This window comes from Notamacropus eugenii, chromosome 6, assembly GCF_028372415.1.
Source record: "Notamacropus eugenii isolate mMacEug1 chromosome 6, mMacEug1.pri_v2, whole genome shotgun sequence".
NCBI lineage: Eukaryota > Metazoa > Chordata > Mammalia > Diprotodontia > Macropodidae > Notamacropus > Notamacropus eugenii.
In genome coordinates, this window is record NC_092877.1 from 55,565,162 (window position 1) to 55,592,737 (window position 27,576).

Below are 27,576 nucleotides of genomic sequence, written 5' to 3' on the forward strand. Positions count from 1 at the left end.
ATGAGCAAGTCGCTTAGTCTTTTAGCCTTTGAGACATCTAAGACTAAAAGTCATGAGAAGGTTGTTGTCATGGTGGTGGGAGTTCTCACACTGGCAATACTGCTGCTACTAATATATCCAATGATGATGATTTATTATGATGATATTATGATGATTCTTCAAGATATCTGATTTTGCACGTTTCTATATTCACTTAGCTCATGTAGATTGTGACCTCCCCCATACTTAAACAGGTGGCCCTCCTTCATATGAGTACCTATGACTGATCAAAAATTAGCCTCTCTCAACTTAGCTTAGTTGAATGATAAACACATAGGCCATTGATGGGCCTATGCTAGAAACCTTTGGAAGTCCAAAGCTCTGGTCAGAGCTTGCATCCCCCCTGATAGATACACTGAGAACCTAAGGCTGCCTCCACATGGACACACAAGAGAAGGACTTTAGTGGAACCTGAATGATAATAAATATTGTGGTCACTTGTTTTTTATAGCACTTTCTGGTTATAAAATGTTTAATTTCACTAACCCTGGTGTCCTCTGACATCCCATTGAACTCCAGAAATCTTTCATTTTTATCTAATGAAAACCTAACATCAACCCTAAGGGAGACTGGGTGGATGACTAACCCAAAAGATTCCCCTGTAAAATCACAGATACTTTGAAGTATCATCAACATTAAATGTATAATAGCAGAGTCAAGGAGAATTCCATCATAGCTGGTGGCAGATATAACCATTTTTAATGAAGGTCAATCCAATGAGGGCCAGAAAAATACCAAAACTATAATACAGGAAAAAATGGAGAAATTGGTGTTTGGATTTTCCTATTTGCACCTGATTAATTCTTGAGATGATCATTGAGATGATGCCTCCACCATGCAGGCTGGTAAAAGGATCATTTTGTGAGAGGAGCATAACAAGAGAAGGGAGGTGATGAGTCTAGTGATATTTGAGCAGCCAGGTGGGCTTGTGTTGATTTAGAGAGGTGAAATAGGACCACCACCATGGTTTGCTTCCATCCTGAGAAGGTTTCTGTCTTTCACCTACAAAGTCTCCATTGTTTTCTGCATGGGGATCAAAATCCTCAAGCGGGTCATGGTGCTGGTAAGCACTTCTCCGAGGTCCATTCACGAACCTCTTGGGATACAGATTTAAAGGATGAAGGATGAAGTCTACCCTGCCAGCCCTCTTCATCCTAAGAGGGATGGTAACTCTCTTGATCATCTTGGTGTAACCCGGGGCTTGGGCGATGACAATATGAGTGCCTGGGGGCAGTAGCCTCCAGTAGTCACCATCAGCAGCTGAGGAAACAGAAAATGGGAGCCATTGTGAGATCATAGGTCAAATGATACATCCTTGGCAATAGGGACAAAAGGGGATTTTAGGAAGAAGTAACAGCATCAGAGACAACAAATTGGCCACAGGTATCATGGTATGCTAGAAAAGATACTGACTTGGGGACCAGAAGACCTGAGCTCAAATCTTTATTCTAACACTAAATACCCATATGATCACAGGTCAGTCACAGACCCATTTTCAGCATATTTCTCATTTTGTAAAATGGAGATGATCACATTTACAAGACCTTCCTCAGAGACTTCTGTGAAGAAAGTGCTTTGTAAACTATTAAGGATGATAGAAATAAGAACTATAATTAATATTATTATTTTAGGAACTTCAGAATTTTCCTGGCACCCTAGATGATGATGAGAAAACATGGCAGTAAGATGGAATAGCTAGATGGCTTCATGGTTAGAGCACTGGGCCTGGAGCCAGGAAGACCTGAGTTCATATCCAGCCTCAGACACTTCCTAGCTGTATGTCCTTGAGCAAGTCACTTACCCTCAAGCCATTTACCCTTTCCTCAACTGTAAAATGAGGATCATGATATCACCTACTTCCCAGAGTTCTTGGGATCAAATGAGATGATATTTGTAAAGTGCTTTGCACAGTACCTGGAAAATAATAGGTGCCATACAAATGCTTGCTTCTTTCCTGAGATAATGGAGAGATAGTGGGATATATAGGAAAAAAACCTATAAATTTGGGAATTTGGAAATGCTAGCACTGCCACTAGTCGATGTTACCTGTGTAATCTTCAACAAGTCATCTAACAACCTAACAAAAAGAATATTGAAAAAAAATCCCTGCATCTATAAAATGGGAGTAATAACCGGCTTACCTCCTTCATTTCAACAAAGAGATCCAGAAAACTTGGGGAAGGAGGGGACTTGCTCAAGGTTACACAGCTAGTAAATGACAGAAAAAGGTCTTTTGAATCTCAGTTGTGGACGCCCCATTGCGCCATATGGCCAAACATTGGGAGACACTCCTGAGCCATACCTCTGAAATGCCCTTTGAAGCTCAGCATAAATGCCCACTAATCTGACCCATCATCAGATGGGCATGTATATGTGGTGCTACACCATCACAACTCCCCAGAGAAGTGTTATAGGGTTGCGATACGTCCATGGAAGGAGCAATAAACACTGATTATATTAAGAATGCAATATTGTTATTATTGATAATAATAACCAAATTGAAGTACACAAATTTGGTTTAGAGATTAAAGTAAAGAGACATACCTGTAGTAACATCATGGCGGATTCCTCTGACCAAGATGCGTGCATTTTTGATGGGTTTTCCAAATTTATCTGTGACTGTGCCTTTAATTCCTCGGTGTACCTGAAAAGACATAAAGCAAAGGAATGATCTTCAAATGGCATTATGACCAACCTCCATGGAATCTTCCATCCATCTGCTCCCCTTTACACTCATGGTAACAGCATGGAATCATAGACCTACATGGAATTTCAGAGGTCATCAAGTCTAAACCCCTCATTTTACAGATAGAGAAAATGAGACCCAGAGGAGTTAAGTGACTTGACCAGGGTCACACAACCACTAAATGTCTGAGGCAGGATTTGAATTCAGGACTTCCTGATCCTAAGTCCAATGCCCTGACCACTATGCCATGTTTCTTTGCATGCATCCATATGGAAGCATAGAAAACGTACGCTATGAAAAAATAATCTAATCCTAACTGATGTTCCCTCACAATCAGAAACAATTAGATGAATTGGATTTAGAGTTAAAACTAGAGAGAGATTAAAACACACTGAGTCCAACCACTTCATTTTACAACGAGGGAAACTGAGGCTCAAAGAGGTTGAGCAATTACCCCCAACTAATCAGCCAGTAACAGAGTCAGCATTCTACCTCAAATCCTCTATAATCCAGGGATGTTTTTCCACTATGCAATTACACCCTTGGTGAGGAAAAGATGAAAGGTGTTAAAACATAGGCATTTGGGGTGTAGACATGGCCTTCTTTTATTCAGGTATAGGGTAAATACCCAAATCCGTTTTTCTGAAACTTTGCCTCATTTCTCCCTCTCCTATGGGGCCTAGCAGAAGTGATTCAATCATTCATCTCCATGGTAGCCCTTCTGGCATTTTCCTAAATTGCAGCACATTAAAAATTAGCATCAAGGGGCCACAATCTACCCACGTGAATGGAGGGAGTTCCCATAGTGGTGAAATTATAATTCCTTGAGGTATATACAAGGCACAGTGTTTGCTGCTAGACCAAAGTTGGAAAATGAGGCCATTCCTGACTTCAAGAAGCTCACAATCTAATAGGAGAGGAGAGGAATAAGGCATATACACATATGCAAGTAATAATATATAAGGTAGACTGGGATAAGAACAGAGATCTGGACAAAATGCTATTGGAAATTTGAGAAACAAACTAATGTCGTGCATTCAGTCAACAAAATCCAAAGATTGTTTATCACATGCATGACTTTCTAGTCTCATTTCCCCTACCTGGCACTAATATAGTTTTATTTGTTTCAACCTAAGCAGAAGAATTTATACTTATTAATTTTAGCCCTTGATTCTAGTCTACTGAGATATTTTTACATCCTTATTTTGTAATCTAACTTGTTAAACATGTTTGCAAGCTTCATGTTAGCCGAAATTTTAAAGTTCAATTCGAATTTAATAAGCATTTATTAAGCATTCACTATGTTACAAGCATTATACTAAGTGCTAAAAGCATGAAATAACTTGGTAATATTATCCACCAGCACAGTTTAAAACTATTGAAATTCTGAGGGTCTTCCCCTCCCAGACTAATTCTTTTGTGAAGGTAAGCTAGGCCATATTTTCCCTCAATTCTTCCCTAGCCTTTAATTACTGAATGGATATTACCTCAGACAAACTAAGACCTGTGAAAGACCTGGTTTAAAAAGGCCAAGGTCTCCCACTGCATCCTAGACCATCTCCAGGTGTCCTATGTCTTGCCACTAGACTCTGATGACTCTGGAGGAGACAGTGAAGCTGATGACTTTGCATAGTCCTGCCTCACTTAAATCCAGTGCACTTACAGATCAAGACATCACCCTCCTCACTGGTTCTCTTCAAGAACAAGGGAAAAACAACAAGGGCAACAAAACTATGGAGCAAACAGGATGGAGGACAGAACCCTGGGCCACTTAACTAGATATTTCCATCCAAGTTAATGTTGCCTCAATCTCCATTACACTCAATTCAACTAAGTATTTACTGAGGGAGAACTATGTACATAAGTGTAGCCCACTCCAGACAGGTCTATGTTTTGGGCAGCTAGATGGCACCATAGTGCATAGGAAGACTCATATTCAGGAGTTCAAATTTGGCCTCAAACACATTATAGGTGGATGATCCTTGACAAGTCATTTAACCTTGTTTGCCTCAGTTTCCTCATCTGTAAAATGAGCTAACAGAAGGAAGTGGCAAACCATGCCATTATCTCTGCCAAGAGAACCCCAAATGGGATCATGAAGAGTCAGATACAATTAAAAAATGACTGAACATTATGTATAAGATTACACCATATGCGTAAGGGAACCAAAAATATTTGTTTTGCTAATGAGGAAATTTTAGAAATAATTCATTTGCAGGACTTTTAAAGGGCTTTAGAATATGTTTGAATGAATGAACAAGGCTTTCTTACAAAAAAAAAAAAAACATTTCACCTACTAGACAAATGCCAGTTTCTAATAATTACAACTTAATATATTTCCATCATATTTTAAGGCACACACAGTATATACCCCAGCACAATCCTAGGAGGGATATAGTACCAGCTTTAGTGCCACTCCTTTATAGATGAAGAAACTGAAACTCAGTGACTTGGTCAAAGATGCAGCACCAAGGCTAGGCCTTGAATCCATGTATACAGACTCCATAACTTCTACCATTGTGCTACACTGCCTTCTGTGAGAACTAGTTGGTGTGTATCCACCTGAGCTTGGGTTTTTCCCTCATCATCTCCAGATGAAATGAAATCTTCAAAGAGAAAAGACAATTAGGGCCTTTCAGCAGAGACCTGAGGATGTGTTTCCATGGGGTAGCCAGGGGATATTTATGAGCCCAATATGAAAATCTGGCCAATGTCAACAGGGAAGGGGCTTCAATTGACTTTGGCAGACTTATTCCTTATCAGAAATAATTTACTCAGTCTTAGCTGGGAGGGTGAGGGGGTGCTTTCGGGCCTGGGTCTGTGTTTCTTCCAAAGATGCTGCAGCATAGACTTGTACAGTATCTACCTATTAGCATCATTTTATCCCCAACCTTCAGGCACAATAGGGACGGAGCAAATCCAGCCCCATTTGGATTCTGTAAACCTCATTTTCACTAGACGGCTGTAAAATGAAATGAGCTTGGCCGTCTGGATGACCCGTCATTATTTTATGGCACTGTTTTGCTAAGAGATGCAGGCAGTCGCTGGCAAAACCCATAAACAAGGAAAGTAAAACAATGTCAACAGCTTTACATTCTGCTCCAGGTTTTCTGCTACTGGGGCCAGTGAAGTCTGAACTGACGTAGGACCAAGAAAGGCTTCTTTTCATTCATTGAAGGGGATCATTTGGGTGCATTTAGGTGGTTTATTTCCACCCTCCTTTAAGATTATGACAGGCCTGGTCTATAATAAACCAAGGTGAGAAAAATATGACAAAAGCTTCCACAGGAGTGTCAAGCAAAGCACTGCATTGGAAGCCAAGAGGCCTGGGTCCTATCCTGCTATTGCCAATGTGACCCAGGACAGTTCATTGGCCCTCTCTAAGTCTCCTGTTCTTCTTTTAACAAATGAGAAGAGATGGTCTCTCAAGCGCCTTCCAGCTCTGACATTCTGTGTTCTAAGGTCCCTTTGAGTTCTGACATATTCTAAGCTCTAAGAGCCCTCTCAACTTGGATATTCCTTGTTCTAAGGTCCTTTCACCTCTGACAATCTAGGATTCCAAGACCACACAAATAGCCCAGGCCTGAAAATCCAGTATTTGGGGCAGAATTTCAATGAAGGAAATCAGGAAACAAATCCACCAGGGCAAACAATACAATACCATTTCCATAAAATTCAGAAGAGGTTCTTTGTTGTGTTGCCAGAGTGTGTAGAGGGCTTCCTCTGGGGGAAACTTCACACAGCCCAACTCCACAGTAATTTCAAAGCAGTTGGTGTGAAGATAGTTGAAATCCGACATACCTACACACAGACAAGAGGGGGAGAAAGAGACATTAAACATGATCTGTGCCCAGTTAACAAGCAGGAGGAACAAAGATTAGCAGATTAAATGCCAAGAGCTAAGAGTATGACCAGGACTTTTTTTCCTCTTTTTGCTTTTCTCCATATCCTCAGCACTTACCACAATGTCTGGAACGCAGAAGGTGCTTAATAAATGTATGTTGACTGATTAACTGACTGTTCCTACTCTGACAATTCCATAGCTATTCTAAAGTTCAAAAAATAGATGGAACATTTTTAAATGTCCATTTTGTAAGGGCAAAAATCATTCTAATTGTGGGAGGAAAACACAAACGTTTCAGTGAAACAGACACTTGTGGAAATCAACCTCCCAAGAGCCCTAACTGAACATTTCATATCATGGCTCTTGGGAACACGCAGGGTGATGGGATAACAGCAACAATAGCCACTGATTGACCATCTCCCTATGTGCAAAGCTATGGAATCCTGGGCAAGAAGTCATCTAGCCTCAGTTTCATTATCTATAAAATGGGTATAACAGCAACAACTATTATTGATTAAGTGGGCACTGGGGTTACAGACAAAAATGTTTTTAATGTTCCCAAGGAGTTTATGTTCTATAAGAAGCTATGAAATTCATGCAGTTAACACAGGATAATTTAAGGAGGGAGCCAATACCAACAACTAGAAGAGTCAAGGTTGGTTTGCCAAAGCAGGGAGCATCTAAGTTGACCCTTGAAGGAAGCATAGGGTGACAGAGTGGAGTAGAGGAGGGAGAGTGTTTTAGGCATGGGAGATGGGTACAGAGACGAGGAGAGATTCCAAATTGAGGGAACAGCAAAATAGGCCAGCTAGGCTAGGACTTAGACAACATGTAGGGGAATGTGACATAAGCCTGGAAAAAGCTTTAAATATCAAGCTGAGGAAGGTCTTTATATTTTATGCTAGATGCAGGAGGGAGCTATTGAATATTCTTAAGCAGGAGAGTGACCTTTGCTTCAGGAAACTCAGTTTGACAACTTTGTAAAGAATGGATTGGAAGAGGGAGGGATCAGAAACTGAGTAATCAGTTAAGATGCTACTATAATAGTCAGGATGACAGATGACCACAATCTGAACCAGGATGGAGAAGACACAACAAGTGTGAGAGATTTTGTGGAGGGAGCATGTTAAGAATTGGTAAATGACTAGAAGATGCAGGTAGGATGTGAGGAAGAAAGACAAGTCAAGACCAATTCTGTTGTTGCAAACCTTGTAAGAAGGATGTAATGATTAAGAAAGTTTAGAAGATATAAGGTTTGGGAGAAAAGAGAGTCACACATGGGTGAAGGTACAGGAGCTGGGTTCAGATCTCTGCACTACTACTTACTAAGTGACCAATCATGTAAGATCGAAGGTCTCATTTTCCTCATCTGATCAGGTAGGACCAGATGAACTCTAAAGTCCTTTCAATCTATGACCTTATGTTGAGTTTGTGATGCTGATAGAATGCCCAGGTGAGGATGCCCGACAGGGAGTTGGTGATGTAGAAGGATCTCAGAAGGGACATGAGAGCTGGAGGTGGAGGATGAGTAGTCACCTGCTAGGCAAGCCTCACTGGGATGGTGTAAGGAAATCAGTGTTTACAAACTTCAAAGGACTCTAGAAGTGGGAATCCTGGGAGTAAACAGAAGGATAAATAAAGGGTATAGACTGATAGAAATAGAGATGTGTGTGTATGTATATATACATAAATACACATACATACTACACACATATATACACATACACATATGTATAGTGTGTATATATGCATGTATGTATGTATATGTGAATGTGTATATATCTATATATGTGTGTATATACATATATATGCATATATATATATATATATATATACATCTCCATTCTCAGAGAATTCACAATCTAGTAGGAACTAAGACAGGAATGTAGATTGATGTGCCATAAAATTAATTTTATTAAGGATATCCAGAGAGGTATGAACAAAGCAATGGAGATCAAGTCCAAAAGCTCTTTGCCGTGGCAGAGAATTCAAGCCAGGTTCCATAGGTTTGTCTGGGATATGAGAAAGACCCAAAGGGATGCTTCAGAGATGATCGGGAAGTCTTCTAAAAAGCTAAGCATGACGGATTACTTTGCACCCATGATTTCATAGGATTCCCTTAAAACCTTTGGGAGTTACATGCTCCAGACATGATGATTCCCATTTTTTGTTGTTGTTCAGTCATTTTTAAGCTGTATCTGACTCTCTGTGACCCCATTTGAGGTTTTCTTGGCAACGATACTGGAGTGGTTTGTCATTTCCTTCTCCTGCTCATTTTACAGATAGGGAAACTGAGGCAAACAGGGTGAAGTGACTTTCCCAGGGTCATACAGCATCTGAGGTTAGATTTGAACTCAGGAAGATGAGTCTTCCTGACTCTAAGACCAGCACTCTGTGCCATCTAGCTGCTAGAAGAAACCAAAGCTCAGAAATTAAGCAGTTGGCTCAAGGTCACACAGTGAGTGTCAGAGGTGGGATTCAAACTCAGGTCTGTCCTGACTCTAGCATGCTTTCCAACTGCACCACATGGCTTAGAGAGATTTTTTTTAAAAAAGACATACATAAAAATAAATAGACGAGCTGTGATATACACCAGGGAGGAGCCCCTGACATATGTAATAAGATCATGGATCTCTCCAAGTACATATGATGTTAAAAAGAAAAGATTCTCTGTGGGCCTTAGTTTCCCCATCTGTAAAATGGCTATATGAATACTTGGGCAGTAGACTAGAGTGGAGAAAACACTCCATATGACTTTCAGGTACTGAACATTATTATTAAGGATGCATTCAGGAGGTATGTCTAAAAAGACAGAATGGTATGGCTGTTTCCATCCTACAATACCCCTTAAATATCCCCCTGAAACTCCTCTACTAACCCTGACTTTTCCTTCCTTTAAGCCATACCATAGGGAGACTTACCTCCTGTAAAGCTATACCAGTCAGCACCGTTGATAATGCTGCCCTTACTCAGAAAGTTGCCACCACATCTATTCTCTGATTTGTCCATCATCATGGGGTGAACATTGGCATAGGCCCTGGACAGTAACCTGAACATCTGCAAAGAAGATATGAAAAGTAAATATTTCTCCAACAAAGACCAGAATGTTCAGGAAATAGAGAGACTCAAGAGTGGCAGAATGTAGGATGTCAAATATAAGACTGGACTTCCCCATTCATTCAGGACTGAGCAGAAACTAAAAACCACTAGATTTGGAATTTAAAACACACACACACACACACACACACACACAGGCACACACACACACAGGCACACACACACAGGCACACACACACCAAAACAAAAAACTTTGAGTTCAAATTCCAGTTTCACTACTTAACTGGTACCATTGTGACTTCAGACAAGTCAGCTAATTTCTCTGAGCCTTGGTTTCCCTATTTTCATAATGAAGGTGATTGGACTTGATCTCCCTTAATGTCCCTTCCAGTGCTAATATTTTATGATTCTGAATAACAACAACATTATCTTAGATATTATCCTTTCATTTATAAATGAGGAAACTGACACTCAGAAAGGTAAAGGAACTTGCCCACCTGGAAAGCTCTCCCTCTTCATCCCCTCTTAGATTTCCCAAACTTGCTTCAAAACTGAGTTCAAATCCCCTGTACTTTGCCTGTCTGCTCAGCCCCCTGATGCCTTCCTCCTCTCCGAATCTCTTCCATCTACTCTGCATATATGCTGCTTCTATCTACCTGCTACATGTTGTCTTCTCTATTAAAATGGAAGTTCCTTGAGAGCAGGGGTTGACTTTGCCACAACACTTGGCACAATATAGTAAGTATTTAATAAATCTTGACTTGTCCAAGGACACAGCTAGTAAAGGCTAAAGTTGGGAACTGGACAAGGTCTCTCCAACTTCAGACCCAGTGGTCTTTCTGCCAAACTATACTGACTCACTTAGAAGTCCCTTTTTCATAGATGGAAAAGTAGATGAATTTGCCCAAAGTCACATGGGTAGGAAGTGGAAGATCCAGAATTAAACCTAGTTACCTAAAAAAACAAATCCAACTTTCTACAATGCCACGCTGGGGTCTAACTCTACCAGTGACCAACTACGTGACTCGGGCAGGATACGTGCCCTCCCTAAGCTTCAGTTAGCTCCTCCTTAGAATGAGGATAAAAATACTCATCATCCCTATCTCATAAGGACCATTTTGCAAATTATAAAGTATTACTTAAATTCAAGTTTATATTACTAGACACTTAACATCAGATCCAAAGCTCTATCACAGCAGGGACGTGTCTTACTTAAATTTAACCTCACCCCCAAGGGCTAGCACAATGCTATTTATGTGTGATTGCCTAATAAATGTTTTATTAAAAGAATACTAATAACTTATCTTTATATAATTCTTTAAGTTTTGTAAAATGCTTTCCTCATGACAACCCTCTGAGGGAGGTAGTTTAAACAATATAATCTGTATTTCAGAGCAGCAGATAGAATGCTGGGACGAGAGTCAAGAAGATTCATCTTCCTCAGTTCCAATCCAGCCTCAGATACTTCCTAGCTGTGTGACCCTGGGCAAGTCACTTAACCCTGTTTGTCTCAGTTTCCTCAACTGTAAAATGACCTGGAGAAGGAAATGGCGAACCATTCCCGTATCTTTGCCAAGAAAACCCCAAATAGGGTCACAAAGAGTTGGACTCAACTGAAAATGACTGAACAAGAACAAAATTGTATTTCACAGGTGTAGAAAGTAAGGTCCAAGAAGCCTAAATTTCTTTGCCTGGGGTTGTAGGGTTAGTGGGTGCTGGGGCCGAGAATGGAGCCCAGGTCTCCTGGCCCCAGTGCTGCCTTTTTTCATGACAGTATTTCTCCATCCCTAAACTACCCTAAGCTCACCCACAGCATCCATCTCCCAAAAGACTCTGGGTTTCCGTGGAGACCTCTGTTTGTTGAGGGGCCAATATTGATTGCTGATTTATTGCCGAGGTAAGATGGTATTTTATTTCTTTTTTCTTTCCAACTTGTCTTCTGGGACTCACTTAGGCAAACCGCCCGCCCACGGAGACTCTTTTACTCATCCTTGTTTATGCTTGGTAGGAGATGGTGCCCAAAAGAGTCAGGCTTATTACTTATTAGTGCATTGAATAAATAGCCTTGCTCATTAATGCACTTCCTCTGGCAGTTCCCTGGTGTCTAAGACTGTGCCCAGCCAACTCCCTTCCAAGAAGAGGGAAATGGACTCAGGGCACTAAGGAGTGCTCCCATCATAGTAGAGTCCTAGGCAGGCTCTGCCCTAATCCTACCTTGCCTTCTTTCTGTCTGGGTCATTTAACTCCTCCAGAACTGAGTTTCTTTCTCTGTAAAATGAAGGGATTGGATTAGATGCTCTCCAATGCCCTCTTACTTAGCCTAAGAACTCATTAACTTCTTAGCAGTAAATACTTTAGGCTGGGGGTTGGGATAGTGTGATGTAGTGGGAAAATGCTCGACTTGAAGTGCATGGCAAGTCACTTTGTTTCCTCCCCTGTAAAATGGTACCACTGAAACATGCCTGATCCACAAGGTGGTTGTAATGATCAAATTATGTGCCAAGCATGAACAAACTTCTTTCATTGACCCTCTACTACTCCCAAACTCTTGTGCTGCCAGAATTTTACTTCATAGAAAAGAAGCTGAGCAGATGCTAAGTCACATATATCATGGGCGAATTATTTTGATGTGGTATCTTATAGGAGAGAAAACTGAGGCCTAGAGATGAGGAGTCAATTGTGCAGTCACAAAAGCTAGTAAGCTGGCAAAGGTGAGACAAAGAGACTCAATCCCTGGTCCTGTATTCTTCCTTCCAGACACTTTTGCATTGAAAAAGGGTCTTCTTCTACAGGGAGAGAGAGGAGAGGGGCCCAATCAATTGATCTCTAAGTCATGAAATGTCATAGTTGGAAGGGACCTAAGAGATCACTCAGATTGTTCAATTAAATGCAATACAACATTTAATATTACATATGTACTAAGGACAAGGAAGGAAAGAAGGAAGGAAGGAAACTCCCAGTCCTCAAGCAGCTTAATTCTACTAAAGGGATACAGTATGTATCTAGATAAGTAAATAAAAATATGTACAAAGTCATTCAAAGGGGTAGACAGCATTAACAGCTAGGTGAGGAAGAAGGAGAGCAGGGAAGATGTCATGTAATCCGTGGCTCTTGAAAAGATCCTTGAAGTTCTGAATTCCAAATAGTGGAGGGGAAGGAAGGTGAGAAGGACTGTCATGGAACAGGGAAAACCCAGAGGCCAGTTTGACTGGGATGGAAAAAGTTTGAAGGAGAGTACTATGAAAAGAGTCTTGAAAGCAGGTAGAATCCTGACTGTATCAACAACTTTGCTTTATGGACAAGAAAACTAAGGAAAGTCACTCAGCCAAGGCCACATCCTGTTCTTTCCAGTGAAACATGCTACCTCTCAAGGAGCTCACTAGTTCCATTATCTTACATTTGAAGAAACACTGGGGTACTGTGGAAGGCACATTGAACTCAAGGTCAGGAGACTTGAGTTCTAACACAATCACTAACTGTGAAATCTTGGACAGCTAAGAGGCTAAGTGAACCATCAAATTTGAAATGAGAAAGATCGGAATTTGAATACTGCTTTAGAGACTTATTGTCAGTGTGACCCTGGACAAGTCATTTACCCTCTATCTGCCCCAGTTTTCTTATTTGTAAAAGGGAGAGAAATTATTACATCTATCTACCTCCCAGGGTTGTTGTGAGGATCTAATGAGTTAATGTTTGTAAAATGCTTTGAAAATCTTCAAGTTCTACATAAAATGCTACATAAATGCTAAGTATTATTCTAGTATCATATAATGCTTCAACTGAGAAACACCTTAGAGATCACCTTATACTCATGAGATCATAAGGTCATAGACTTAGAGTGGGAAAGAACCTTGGGAAATGATGAGTCCATACCCTTTATTTTTACAGAAGAGGACCCAAGGAAGTGACTTGCCCAAGATCACAGAATTAGTAAGACTCTGTGGAAGGACTGATCCTAGGTCTTGCCAGTTCAGTATTCTATCCATTTCTCCATGTTGTTCAACCTGCCTATTTTGGAAATGAGAAAACTGAGTACCAGAGGAGTCAAGCAACTAGCCAAAGGTTGCAGAATGATTTAGTGGCAAAGCCAGGACTCAAGCCCGAGTTTCTAGACTCCCTAGTCCAGTGTTTGGTCAATTATATGCCACTTACCATTCTCTGATCTGCTTAAAAGGTGTTATAATACCCCTGCCCTGCTTCCCTCACAGGGCTACTGTGACTCCCAAGAACATAAAAGCTGTTAATAGCTCGGTAAGTATGTGGAATGTATGGGATCATTTCAATCCTTGCCTCTCTCTTGAAAACTATTCATCTACAAGTTCCTGCTGGTTTGAGTCCCCTATTTGAAAAACTTAGTGTGGTCTTTGACTCTTAAATCAATCACTCAATCACCAAGAATTTACTAAGAACCTCCTATGTCTGAGGCACGTTACTTGCTGCTGGGGCTACAAAGACAAAAGTAAAAGTCGCAACTAGCCTCAAGCTAGCCAAGAAAGATCATGTGTCAATGATGTATGTTTCTAAGTATAAAATAGATACAATGATTTTAGGGAGAATTTTGGGGGAACTTAAAGGGATCTAAAGCTGTAGATCTCCCATAGCCAATTCATTACCAAATCCTATCAGTGCTACCTTAACAATATCTCTCTAATCCATCAACTACCCCCATCACCCTATCAGAGAGGCTCAGTTCCAAGCCATCAGAGTCATTACAAAAGACTGCCTGCCTCCAATCTCTCCCCTTCCAATCAATCCTTCATAGCATTGCAGACTTTCTTTCTTATACATATGTAACAGGAATGGCAAGCCTGAACAGAGCCTAGTCTCTTTCAATTGCAGTGGTCACATCCCAGTTGCACATAGATCTGATTTGTATCACCTTTCAGTCGAAAATCCTTCAGTGACACCATTTTGTTTATCTAACAGTTAAAATTACTCTTTCTAGCAAACAAGATCCTCCACAATCAATCTTGTTACACTACTTTTCTAGTCAAATTTCAAGTAGCTTTCCACATGGCTTGCTTTCTAATTTGTAGCTAAACTGAGAAAATTGCTACTTCCCGTATTTTATTCATTTTTCAGCTAGGTCTGACTCTTTATGACCCTATTCAGGGTCTTCTTGACAAAGATACTGGAGTGGTTTGCTATGTCCTTCTCCAGCTCATTTTGCTGATGAGGAAACTGAGCAAAACAGGGTTACGTGACTTACCCAGGGTCACACAGATAGTAAGTGTCTGAGACCAGATTTGAACTCAGGAAGATGAGGCTTCCTGACTCCAGATCCAGAACTCTATTGACTGTACCAGTTCACTGCCTATTTCCCATAAGTAGCTCACAATTTCCCACCTCCATGTCTTTGTTCTGGATTATTTCCTATACCTAGAATTCCTTTCCCCATCTAGCACTGTTGAATATCCACACATTTTTTTTTTAAATCCATCTTAAATATTACTCTTTCAGAAAGACTTTTATGAACACCAACCCCTTTTGGTTAATAGCCTTCCCTCCTCACATCTCTCACATAGCATTTTGCATATCTCTTACACATTTACCAGGTAATACATGTTTCATACTCTCATTAGACTATGTGCTCTGTTAGGGCTGATAACATTTTATCTCAACTTTGCCTCTCTCCATATATATACTCATAATCCACTGTATATAGAACACCTTTGATAAATGTTTCTTGAATTCAATTTTATATTCTATTTTAAGTGAATTGGAATTAAACTACTTGACCTCTAAAGTCCTTCCCAGCTATAATTCTAGGGTTATAGAATGTTTGAATATTCAAGAGAGAAAATCATCTTCTTGAAGAATAGTTCTTGTAACTGACTAGGAATTTCTATGAGTTTTAGATTCAAATCTTGGTTCTGAAACTTGCTAGCCATGGTACGTTGAACAAATGACCTTACCCTCTTTATCCTGAGTTTTCTTATGGACTATTTCCCCTATTGATTTCACTCAGCTATTATAAGGAAAGAGCTTTGTAAATTATAAGAATTTATAGAAATCTGAATTTTATTTCTCTTCCTCTTCCTTCTTTTTCCCCTCCTCCTCCTCTTTCTTCTTCTTCTCTTTCCTCTCCTCCTTCTCATCATTGTTAATAGGTTTGTCAAATGTATCTAGGATCTCTTTATTCTCCCCCCAATACAAGTTGATGCTCCATCTACACCATGATCAGAATGACAGCATTACAAGAGCCTCATCTAATTCAATCCCCTCATTTTAGAGGTAAAGGAGCTGAGGCACAGAAAAAAAATAGCAACTTTTTTCAAACAGCTGCATTCTCTTCTTGCCAGGTCAGTAATGAGTCTCCTCTCTTTGGGAAGCACTGGACAAGGCCAATAGTCACCCCAAAGTCAAGAAACAGCTGCTCAGAGATTGAGGGGTAGAATTATAAGGGGCTGAGGAAATGATTTGACCACCATCTTGGATTACTAGAGCTCATGCTTTTCTCCCTGAAGATTTAACTGCCCAGCAGAGCTGAGAAACTGCAACCACCTTAGGAGTCATTTGTAAATTGATTTTTTCATATATCTTATATAGATATAGATACACGGATATAGATATAGACACATATGCATATATTGACATACATATGCATACATACACACACAGAGAGAGAAAGAGAGAGAGAGAGAGAGAGAGAGAGAGAGAGAGAGAGAGAGAGAGAGAGAGAGAGAGGGCATCTTTATCGAGTTTCAGAGATGAACAGCGACACTCAGTGGCTGAGTAAGGAAAAACTACTACATGGTTTACTTCAGACAACCCTTGAAGATCGCAAATATGTTTTTACCAAACCTACACTAAAACTCATTTTTAGGCTTATGAACTCAATTCTGCATGGATAGTCCAATATCTTCCTCATTGGCACATTGAGCAGGCACCTTTTTAATTATATTGTGTAAGGTACTGAGAGTCACAAGACTTGGACTTTAGCCCCAGCTCGGCCACAGATTCTGTGACTCTGGGCAAATCCCCTCTCTGAGTTTCAGTTTTCTGGTCTGTAAACTGAGGAGTCCTACTGTATCCCAAAGAGATCATAAAAATGGGAAAGGGTCCCACATGTACAAAAATATTGATAGCAGCTCTGTTTGTGGTGGTCAAGAATTGGAAATAGAGGGGATGCCCATCAACTGGGAATGGTTGAACGAGTTGTGATATATGAATGTAATGGAATACTATTGTGCCATAAGAAATGATGAACAGGAAGACCTCGGAGAGGCTTGGAAGGACTTTTATGAACTGATGCTGAGTGAAAGGAGCAGAACCAGGAGAACTTTGTGCACAGCAGGGACCACAGTGTGCGAGGAATTTTTCTGGTAGACTTAGCCCTTCACAGCAATGCAAGGACCTGAAACATTCCTAAAGGACTCTTGAGGCAAAATGCCCTCCACATCCAGAGAAAGAACCATGGAATTGGATTGCAGAATGAAACAGAATATTTTCTCTTGTGCTATGTTTTGTTTTAGTTTGGTTTTTCTCATGGTTTCTTCCATTCATTTTAATTCTTCTATGCAATATGACTAAGGTGAAAATATATTTAATAAGAAAGTATGTGTAGAACCCACACAAGATTGCATGCCGTAATGGGGAAAGAGGAGGGAGAAAATCTAGAACTTATGGAAGTGATTGTAGAAAACTGAAAACAAATAAATTAATAATAATTTAAAAAAAAAAAGAAACAGGAAGGAAAAAATGAGGAGTCTTAGAGCCACAGAATCATTCAGTGCCAGAGCTGGAAGAAGATACTGGAATGGTTTGCCATTTCCTTCTCCAGCTCATTTTGCAGATGAGGAAACTGACTTAAACAGGATTAAGTGACTTGCCCAGGGTCACACAGCTATTAAGTGTCTGAGATCAGATTTGAACTCAGAAAGATGAGTCTTCCTGATTCTAGACCCAACACTCTGCATTATAGCGTCATCTAGTGTTCCCCGTAAGAACATAATCATAGACCATAGAAAGTTAGGACTGGAAGGGTCCTTTGAATAGAGAATTTAGTATGTTAGGACTGGAAAGGACCTTAAAATATAAAGAATGTAGCAGCTGAAAAATGAATTCAGAACATACACTACAGAAAATGAGTTGTGTCAGAAACAGAATTTGAATCCAAGACCTCTAGGAATTCCTGGTCAACTATAAGGAAAGGATCTTAAAACAGAAAACAGACCATTAAGTTGGAAGATATTTTAGACATTACCTCACCCACTTTTCTCATTGTACAAATGAGAAGCTGAGGTGAAAGGTAGGAGAAATATTGGGATAAATGAGCTCGCCCCCATTTCCTTATCTATAAAATGGGGGAGTTGAACTATATGGCCGCTGATATCCCTTCCCGCTCTAAGGTCTTTGATGTTATGATTTCTAAGTTCCAGCCACCCTTAGAATGGAACGATTCTACAATTCCATTATGAATATTATAACCCAAGTTTGTCCCAAGACCAGAAAACCATGGTAAAAGTTTTAGACGGAAATATTAAATTTTGCCTCATCATTAATTGGTGATACAGTGCATATGAGGAGCACAGCGCAGAGTTTCTCAGTACTAATCATTGTTAAAAGTCACAAATGGAGACAGCAGATATAATGAAGGACTGAAAGGGCCCCAGGGTCTTCAGTGTCTAAGTTCCTGCAAGAGAGTAGGTAAGAGGAGGAATATTCTAAATTCACCAAGTTGTCATTTAATCTATGTACTCACATTTTGAGAAGGGAATGCTGGGTCGGGATTCAGGAATATTAATTTTTGTAAGTTCAAATCCAATCTCAGACACTTGCTAGCTGTGTGATGCTGGGCACATCACTCAACCCTGTTTGCCTCAGTTTCCTCATCTGTAAAATGAGCTAAAGAAGGAAATGGCAAACCACTCCAGTATCTTTGTCAAGAAAATGTCAAATGGGGTCATGAACAGTCAGACATGACTGAAAATGATTGAAAAACAAACAAGTTTCTATGAGTGGGGGAAAGGCTGGGAAAAGAAAGTAGTAGGTGATCTAGTTGAAAGAAAAACTTGATGCCATGTTGAATTCAATTTAGGACAGTGTAATTTTAGACCCAGTTCTATTACCAATCTGTGATCTCAGAAAAGGGGCTTCCCTTCTCTAGGCCTTAGTTTCCTCATTTATAAGATTAGGGTTTGAACTAAATGATCATTGAAGACTCTTCCAAATCTAAGAGTCCATGTTCTATTTCTGGTGTCTCTTCTAGCTTTGAAAGTTTATGTTTTGTGATCTAAGGTCCCTTCTAGCTTAAGCACTCTATGTTCTAAGGTCCTTTCCAACTATAAAATCCTATGTTCTAAAATCTCTTCCAGCTCTAACAGTCAAAGTCTCAAGTTCCACCTTAGTTAAACTCTAGTGGTCATTTTCTATGTTCTAAGGTCCATTCCAGTAGTGACCTTCTATTTTTAATGATTCTCAGAGCTGGCAGAGAACTTAAATGTCATCCCTTCCAAATCCTCATTAAATTAGGAGTACCCTATGACCAGTCCCTGATTAATAACCACCTAGTCTCTACTTGAAGAGTGCCAGTGAGGGCAACTTACAAATCACTGGGGCAGCTGGATGACCTCAGACAATGGCCAAAGATTTTTTAAAATTCAATTTTATTTTTTTTCAATTCTAAATTCTCTCCATTCCACCTCCCCTTCCCCACTCATTGAGAAAACAAGAAAAACAAGCCATTATAAATATGTATAGTCAAGAAAAAAAATTCTCACATTAACCATACCTTTCTTCTCTATCTCCCTATCACTATCACTATACCTATATCTATCATCTATTTATCATCTAACTCTACCTAAAACTATATATCTATATAACTATATATTTAGGTATCTGTCCATCTCCCCACTTATCTCCCCATTCATTCATCCATCTAGACATCCATCTGTCTATCTACCTATCATCTATCCATCCATCCATCCACCTACCTATCTATCCATCCCTCCATCTATCTATCTATCTATCTATCTATCTATCTATCTATCTATCTATCTATCTATCTGTCTGTCTGTCTGTCTGTCTGTCTGTCTGTCTGTCTGTCTGTCTGTCTGTCTGTCTATCTATCTATCTATCTATCTATCTATCTATCTATCTATCATCTATCTACTCTGCTTCAGTCTGTACTCTGCGTTCACTACCACTCTATTTGGAGCTGTATAGCATATTCCATAATGAGTCCTCTAGAATCATGGTTGCAGTGACTAAGCATTAATAAAAGCAATAACAAGCACAGAAAATAGGCTGGATATGCAAGAGCAAATTGAGGCCTGTACCAACCCTGAGGAAAATACCAAACAGCCTCTAGTCTAGATACACAGTTAGGTGAGTGATTCATGTTACAACACTGCCCTCTCATGGCCCTGCTCAGTATGTCAGAGTCACACAATAAGATTTCAGATTGGGGCAGAATCTCAGCAGCCATCCTTCTAGTACAAGTGTTGTTAACCTTTTTCTGTGTTACGGTTCTCTTTGGCAGGGTGGTAAAGCCTATAGATTCCTTCTCAGAATAATGTCTTTTGCCTATATTCCTAATTGAGGAAAATGTTAGATTTAGTCTGGAGGTAATGAAAATAAAGAGGTAACCATTCCTCCCATATAAACTTACAGAACCTCTGAAATCTTTTTCAAGATAAGAACCTCTTATCTAGCTCAACTCATACCCCAAAAGGAATCCTTTTTAAAATATGTCCAATCAAAGATTATCTAGCTCAGGGTGGGGAAGCCCGCAGCCTCAAAGCCACGTTGTGGCCCTCTAGGTCCTCAAGCACAGCCCTTTGCTTGAATCCAAACTTCATAAAACAATTCCCCTCAATAAAAGGAAAATGAAAGGATTGTATTATATGTCTGAAAATCCCTTCCTTTTCATATGCTTCTCTTAAAGCAGCCAAAGATTTCATTAGTTTGCTGTTGTTTTACCACCATCTCACATTTATTGGAGATATGGAGTTTGCCTTGCACTAAACCCTTGTATTTTTTTCAAAGAAACTGTCCTCCATTCATACCTCCTCCATCTTGGGAAGTCTTTTCTTTGAGGCCAGCTATAGAGCTCCACCTTCATCCTTGATGAATTTCTTCTGATTAGCCTGAACTCAGTGTTCCAGACTGTCTGTCAAGGTTGTTTTTAGAGCCTGACTCACATCCCTTCCAGCTGTGTGTTATTTGCATATTTGATAGCAACATATTATCTATGTTTTTGTCCAAGACCAATGTCTTGGATAAATAAAAATAACAATTTTAAATAACACAGATTCCCTGGAACAATCCTGCCAAGTTAATGTTGAACCATTAATGACTACTCCGAGGAAGGCCATTCACCATTTCCTATGCTCTCTCATTGTACTATCATCTGGGCTGTATCTCTCCAATTCATGCATGAAAGGAATATGAAATATTTAATCAATTGCTATGCTGAAATCTGGGTAAACTGTATCTGGATCATTCCTCTTATCTCTCAGTTTAGTAACCCTGTCAAAAAAGGAAATCAGGTTATCCTGGCATGTTATGTGCTTCCTGGACGTTGCTGGCTCCTTGTGGACATGACTTCCTTTTCTTGGTGTTTACTAACCATCCCTTTCATAATTCATACTAGAATTCTCCCAGGAAGCAAACTCCAGCTCTTTGTCCTGTGGTTAGCAGATCCGATTTTTGTGACTTTTTTGAAAATAGGGACAGAAAACAGGTCCTTCTTCAAACCTGTCCTACCAGTTCTGTTCTCCAGGAACACTGCTGGCTGGCAAAAAGCTTCAGGGAAGAGGTGACCAATGAGTTGAAACTTGAAGGAAACCTAGAATTCTAAGAGGCAAAGGTAAAGAAGGGTTGCAGCTTAGACATGAGGGGATGGACTGTACAAACGTACAGGAACAGAAAATGGGATATCAAGTTTGGGAAATGGTAAGGAGGCCTCTTTGGAGGAAATAGAGTAAATGAAGGGAAATAATAGGATATGAGTCTGAAAGGGGAGGCCAAAGCTAGATTGTAATGGGCTTTCAAGGCTAATCCAAGGAGTTGGCATTTTATCCCACAGGCAATAGGAAGTCACTAAAAATTCTTGAATATGGTGGTGACATGTATAGACCTATCTTTAGGCAGCTGTGTAAAGGATGAATTGAAGAGTAAGCAACAGGCAGCAGAAAAGTCAATTAGGAGGTTATTGTAATAGTCCAGTTGAGAAGTAACAAAGGCCTGAAGTATGGTGGTGGCCACGAGAGAAGGGAATGAATGAGAAAGAAAAGGCAACATTGAGCAGCTGATGAGATATGCAGGTGAAAAGGAGGGAAAAGCAGAGGATGGTTCCAAGGGGGATGATTGTGCCCAAAACAAAAATAGAAAAGTGTGAAAGATGTTGTAAGTTTAGGCAGTGAAGACAGTGAGTTCTGATTTGGACATGAGATTGAGATGCTGATGGGACATCCAAGTGGAAAAGTCCAGCTTGATGGAACTGGAGCTCAGCAAAAAGTGTTAGTTCTATAGATATGGAGAGGCAGCCAGGTGGTTTAGTGGATAGAATGCTGAGGCTGGAGTCAGGAAGACCTAATTTCAAACTCAGCCTCAGATACTTACTGTGTTATCCTGGGCAAGTCATTTAATCTCTCTTTGTCTTAATCCACCAGAGAAGGAAATGCAAACAACTTCTTCTTGGCAAAGAAAACCCCATAGATAGTTTTACTGTACTATTGTTCATGGGGTCACAAAGAGTTGGACATGACTGAATGATTGAACAAATACAGATTTGGGAGTCATTCATAAATAGATAATGGAACTCACTGTAGCTAATAAGACCACCAAGAAAGAGAGAGGACATAGAGACTGGAGAGAATCCCAGATGTTGAGGGATATCTGTATTAATGGAGGGAGATGGATGATGCAAAGGGGACTAAGAAAGAATAAGACAGATAGGAAGAAAATCTGAAGATGGTAGAGTCATGGAAGGAAAGGAGTAGATATTACTCAGAAGAAGTGGTTAACAAGTTAACAGTATTAAAACAGCAGAGGGAACAAGTAGGTTAATCACTGGGAAAGGGCTTAATAATTAAGAAGTCTTTAGTAGTGTTTTCATCCTTTGTTGCCAAAGCCATGCCATCAGAGAAATGATGACATGACTTGCACTTGACTTTGTTTTGCATGAGGGAGGGCTCTGCAGGTCACCAGCCTCACTTCTCCTCCAGAGCCATGTGAATCCAGTGACCAGATATTCATCAATAACTGGAGATGACCCAGGATGAGGCAATTGGGGTTAAGTGACTTTCCCAAGGTCACATAGCTAGTGAATGCCAAGTGTCTCAGGTGAGATTTAAACTCAGGTCCTCCTGAATCCTGCACTGGTGCTCTATCCACTGCACCACCTAGCTGCTCCAGTTAAGATGTCATTATAATCTTGGAGACAGAAGTTTCAGGTAAGCTTTGGGGAAGACAACAAGATTCCAAAGAATTGAGGAACACATGGGAGGTGAAACAAGAGAATAGATATAGTGTAATATCTTGAGGAGATACCAGGATTAAGTAAAGATTTTTTTTTAAAGATGGAAACCTAGGTCCACTTGGAGGCATCAAAAAATAAGAGGATAAGGCAAGAATGACAATGGGAGAAGGAAATGTAGGCTGTAAATTTCCCTGAGAGCAGGTAATGTTTTGGTTTGGTCCACATCTCCTGTGCCTTTGTATTCTCTAGCATAGTGACTTGTATACAACAGGTGTTTAATAATGGTTTGATGAATTGAATTGAATGATCACAGAGCCAAGCTCCTAGATGATATGAGAGGGGATGAGATCGAGGGCATAGGGAGAGGGATTGAACTTCACCAGGAGAAAAGCCATCTCTTCCTTCAAGACTGGAGCCAAGGAGCGAATGGATGATGATGGAAGAATGGAGATGAGGACCTGAGAAGTCTAAGCACAAGGTCAAATCATTTCTATTTTCTCAGTAAAGTCAGAAGCAGAGAAACCAGAAGCAGAATAAAAGTTGAATATTTTATCTCCTCTCTGGCAACTATTAAACTATTTCCATTCAAATCAAGCTGTATTCTTATCCTATGAACATTTAAGACGGTGCACATGCACACACACACACACACACATGCATTTTTAATTTCACCAACTGAAGGGTGAAGTTTTCTCTTAGTATAGTAGAAAACTGGCCTTAAAGCTAAGAAGATCTGAGTTCAGATCCTGCCTCTGAACTATACCTTGCATAACCCTAGTTAAATATCTATCAGTATTTTAGACTATTCTCTGCAGCTGTGAGATGGACTGGTATTGAGTGGCCTCGCCTCTACCAATGACATCGCAGATCTAGTCTCTATCCCTCTAGAAGAAAACAAAGTAAATATATTTGCTTCCACTAAACAATTGAACGGATTACATTCTATAGAGCTCTGCATATATTATCTCACTTGATCTTCAAAATAACCTTGTCAGGTGTTTCGGTTTTTTTCAGTTGTTAGATGTGTCTAACTCTTCCTGGTCCCAAGAACCATAGCACTCCAGGACCTCCCAAAGCTCATGTTTGTTTTTCCATGACACTATCTATCCATCCCATTTAACAAAGAAGGAAACTGAGTCTCAGAGGAGCTAAGTACTTTGCTCAGGGTCGCATGCCAAGAAATTGTTCAGGCAGGAACAGAACCCAGGTTTCCTGACTCTTCTTTCATAGGAACATAAGATATATCTCTGAAAGACGCCTCACAGGTCATCTAGTTCAGCTCCCAAACTAAGACCAAGAGAGATTGAGTGATATGCCTAATGTCACACAAGTTATAAGAAACAGATAACACTTGAATTTAGGTCTTTTAACTCCAAATCTCATGATGTTTCTCCTCTCACAAACTTCCTTCGGCAATATTACAGTCATACCCACAAGAAAATCATGGAATTTCCATGAGGAAAATATTTTGACTTACCATGAAAAGTATGTATTACCTTCTCATCAGGAGTAGGGGAGAACATTTTTTCTTCAAAGGGATGCTTCGAGAAATCAAAAGGATATGAAACCACCAAGTCTCCCCCGTGGAGACTGGCCGACAGCACAAATGGGATCGTCCTCATCCACTTCATGATGGCCTTGGTCTCTGGAGCCACCTGAACAAAGAGAACAAGGGCTGGAAAGGATCTTAGAGATCAATGAACTCAACGGTTTCTCTTGAAAGGGGGAAACTGAGGGGAACAAAAAGGGAAGAGGGACTTGCCCAAGGTCACACAGCTAATCAGTAAGATAAATGAGATTTAAAGCCTTTTGATTCCAAATCTTGCCTTTTCCCTACCATACCACTTTACCTTGCTTCTTTCAAACCTCAGTTCACTACCTACAAGGTCTTTCCTGATTTCCCCTAGTTATTAGCTAGTGTCCTCTCCCTTCTCAAATTATGGTGTATATGCTAATCTAATTTACATGTTGCATTCTCTGCCCACCTCATCCACCATAGAACAAAAGCTTAGAGAATGTTTTAATTTTATCTTGTCCTTGCATCCTTAGCACCCAGAATGGTACTTTGCACACAGTAGGCACTTGATAAATGCTTTCTAATTTAGACTGTTGATATTTATTCCACATACAATCCCCATCAGATGACAAATTTCCTATTCAGTAAAAGTGCAGGGCCAAAACCAAGTCAGCAATCATTTATTAAGCAAGAAAGGCTGTGATATCAAAAAATAACCACCTCAGATAGAGGTGACTGTGATCTGTGAGCAAGGGATAATTTAAGTCACTGCCTACTACGTATCAAGCTGGGAACTAGAGATTCAAAGTTTAGGCCATTTAGTTTCTTTCATCAAGTATCTTACAGTCCAGTAGCAGGCAGGACACATATAAACATACAACTTTAATGCACAATTAACAGAGAGTTTCAAAAGAGAGGGACTACATTTGTGATTTCATTGAAATAGAGAGAAATTTCCTCTATAATGCAGCATAACCCTGAAAGGGAAGCTAGTGGGTACAGTAGAGCACCAGGTCTGAAGTCAGGAAGACCTGAATTCAAATCCAACCTCAGAAACATACTAGCTGTGTGACCCTAAACAGATCATTTAACCCTGTTTGCCTCAGTTTCCTTTTTTATAAAATGAGCTGGAGAAGGAAATGACAGACCATTCTAGTATCTTTGCCAAGAAAACCGCAACTGGGATCATGAAGAGACAGACACGACTGAAATGACTGATGAACAACAAAAAGCCCTGAAAAATTAAGTGACTTGTCCAGGGTCATTTGGCAGTGTGTGTCAAAGGTAAGACTTGAACCCAAATCCTCCTAGTTTTAAGGCAACTTAGAAAAGTTATATTATGTTATACTCCCTTATACTATGCTGTCTTTCATAAGAAGAGATGCAAAATGTTAAATAAGGTCTTGGGAAAAGATCATTATAGACATGAGAGAGTCAGGGTAAGTAGATGGAGAGGTACCATTTGGTCTCTTAGTAATTCTCATTGTGTTCCAAGAAAGTATGGCAGGAAGACATGAAGACTGTGATGGAGCCTGTTGCCCCAGTTTGGTTGTAGTTAATATTAATGAGGCTGGGACTTTGGGTTAATCCATATGTGGGCTTAGAGGCAAAACAAGTTATTTCTTGCTCACTGACTTTTAGGGGAAGCAGATGGCTCGACAAGTCTGTTTGAAGTATCTCTATATTGGTGCTCTGAAGTCACATGTGTGGTATCATCAGTTTGGTGCGATGAGGACACTGGCTAATTTCGGAATTTGTTAAGTCCCAAATCTTGTTGGCTATAAGGCCAAGTTGTCCTTTCCCCCTGTCTAAGCCTTGGGTGCTTCATGTGTTAAATGAGCATGATTCTGTGATTTCCAGACTCACAGCACTATTGTGAGAAGAATTCTATAGATAAAGGAAAGATTATTATTTCAGATCCAAATTCACTGTACAAGACCTCTGTTGGGAGATGGGAAGATGGGAAAATATCCTTGCAAATGACGGTTTTATTTTGTTTTGCTTTAGATTTTCTAGGCGTATAGTCCTCCGTACTTCCCTCTAGATATATGAGAGTTAGTATAGTATAGTGGATAAGGCACTAGATTTGTATTCAGATCTGACTTTGCTACCTACAATTGGATGCCAGTAGGTAAGTCATCAACTGGGCAATGGCTGAACAAGTTGTAGTATATGAATGTAATGGAATACTACTGTGCTATAAGAAATGATGAACAGGGAGACAGACAGTCCTGGAAGGACTTATATGAACTGATGTTAAGTGAAAGGAGCAGAACCGGGAGAACTTTGTACACAGCAACAGCCACAGTGTGCAAGGAATTTTTTTGGTAAACTTAGCCCTTCACAGCAATGCAAGGACCTAAAACATTCCCAGTTACCACATCTATAAAAAGAGGGAACTGAACTGAATGATTTAGAAAGCCCTTTCCACTTTGGAATCTAGGAATTATAACTGGATCCACCCTTGGCCACTGGGGTGGGGGGTTGCTCCACACTGTGTTGCTAACAACTATTTTTTTAGCTATTGCCACAACACCACCACAAGGTAAGAGTCAGCTTTGGTAATGCAAAGACACTATCTTCCATTGAACTGAAATCTACCTGCCCACAATCCCTCCTCATTACTCCTCGCTTTGCCCCCAGAGATCAAGCACATCAGGCTTTGTAACCCGGGATGTGGAGATAGCATTTGATACAGCCACCCGATCTCTTTCACATTTGTTAACTGACTCTTAGGATTTCTGTATTTCCTGGGTGGTCTGACTATTAATTAACCAATCAACAAGCATTTATTATATGGATATCCTATTACTTGCTTTTTCAATGGGTGAGAGAGGGAATTTGGAACTCAAACAGAAATGAATGTTTGAAAAATGTTTGCTATGTGTCAGCCATAAGCACTAGGCATATAAAGGGAGATTGGAAAGAGGATGGAACAAGCATTTATTAAGACCAATTACTTGCTAGGAGCTATGATAAACACTTTTTTTGTTACAGATAGTATTTCA

At 40.0% G+C, this 27,576-nt stretch overlaps 1 protein-coding gene across 1 annotated transcript in view; it reads right to left on the bottom strand.

The window, feature by feature from the left end:
- Positions 1-714: 714 nt before the first annotated feature.
- The window catches only part of CPZ (carboxypeptidase Z), a 53,823-nt gene continuing 26,961 nt past the window's right edge, over positions 715-27,576 (bottom strand). The window contains exons 7-11 of the mRNA XM_072620120.1: positions 24,549-24,707; positions 9,491-9,626; positions 6,387-6,526; positions 2,584-2,683; positions 715-1,299 (exon numbers count right to left, since the gene is read on the bottom strand). Coding sequence (XP_072476221.1) covers positions 938-1,299; positions 2,584-2,683; positions 6,387-6,526; positions 9,491-9,626; positions 24,549-24,707 — 897 coding nt within the window. The 3' untranslated portion in view covers positions 715-937. The remainder of the gene's footprint in view (positions 1,300-2,583; positions 2,684-6,386; positions 6,527-9,490; positions 9,627-24,548; positions 24,708-27,576) is intronic.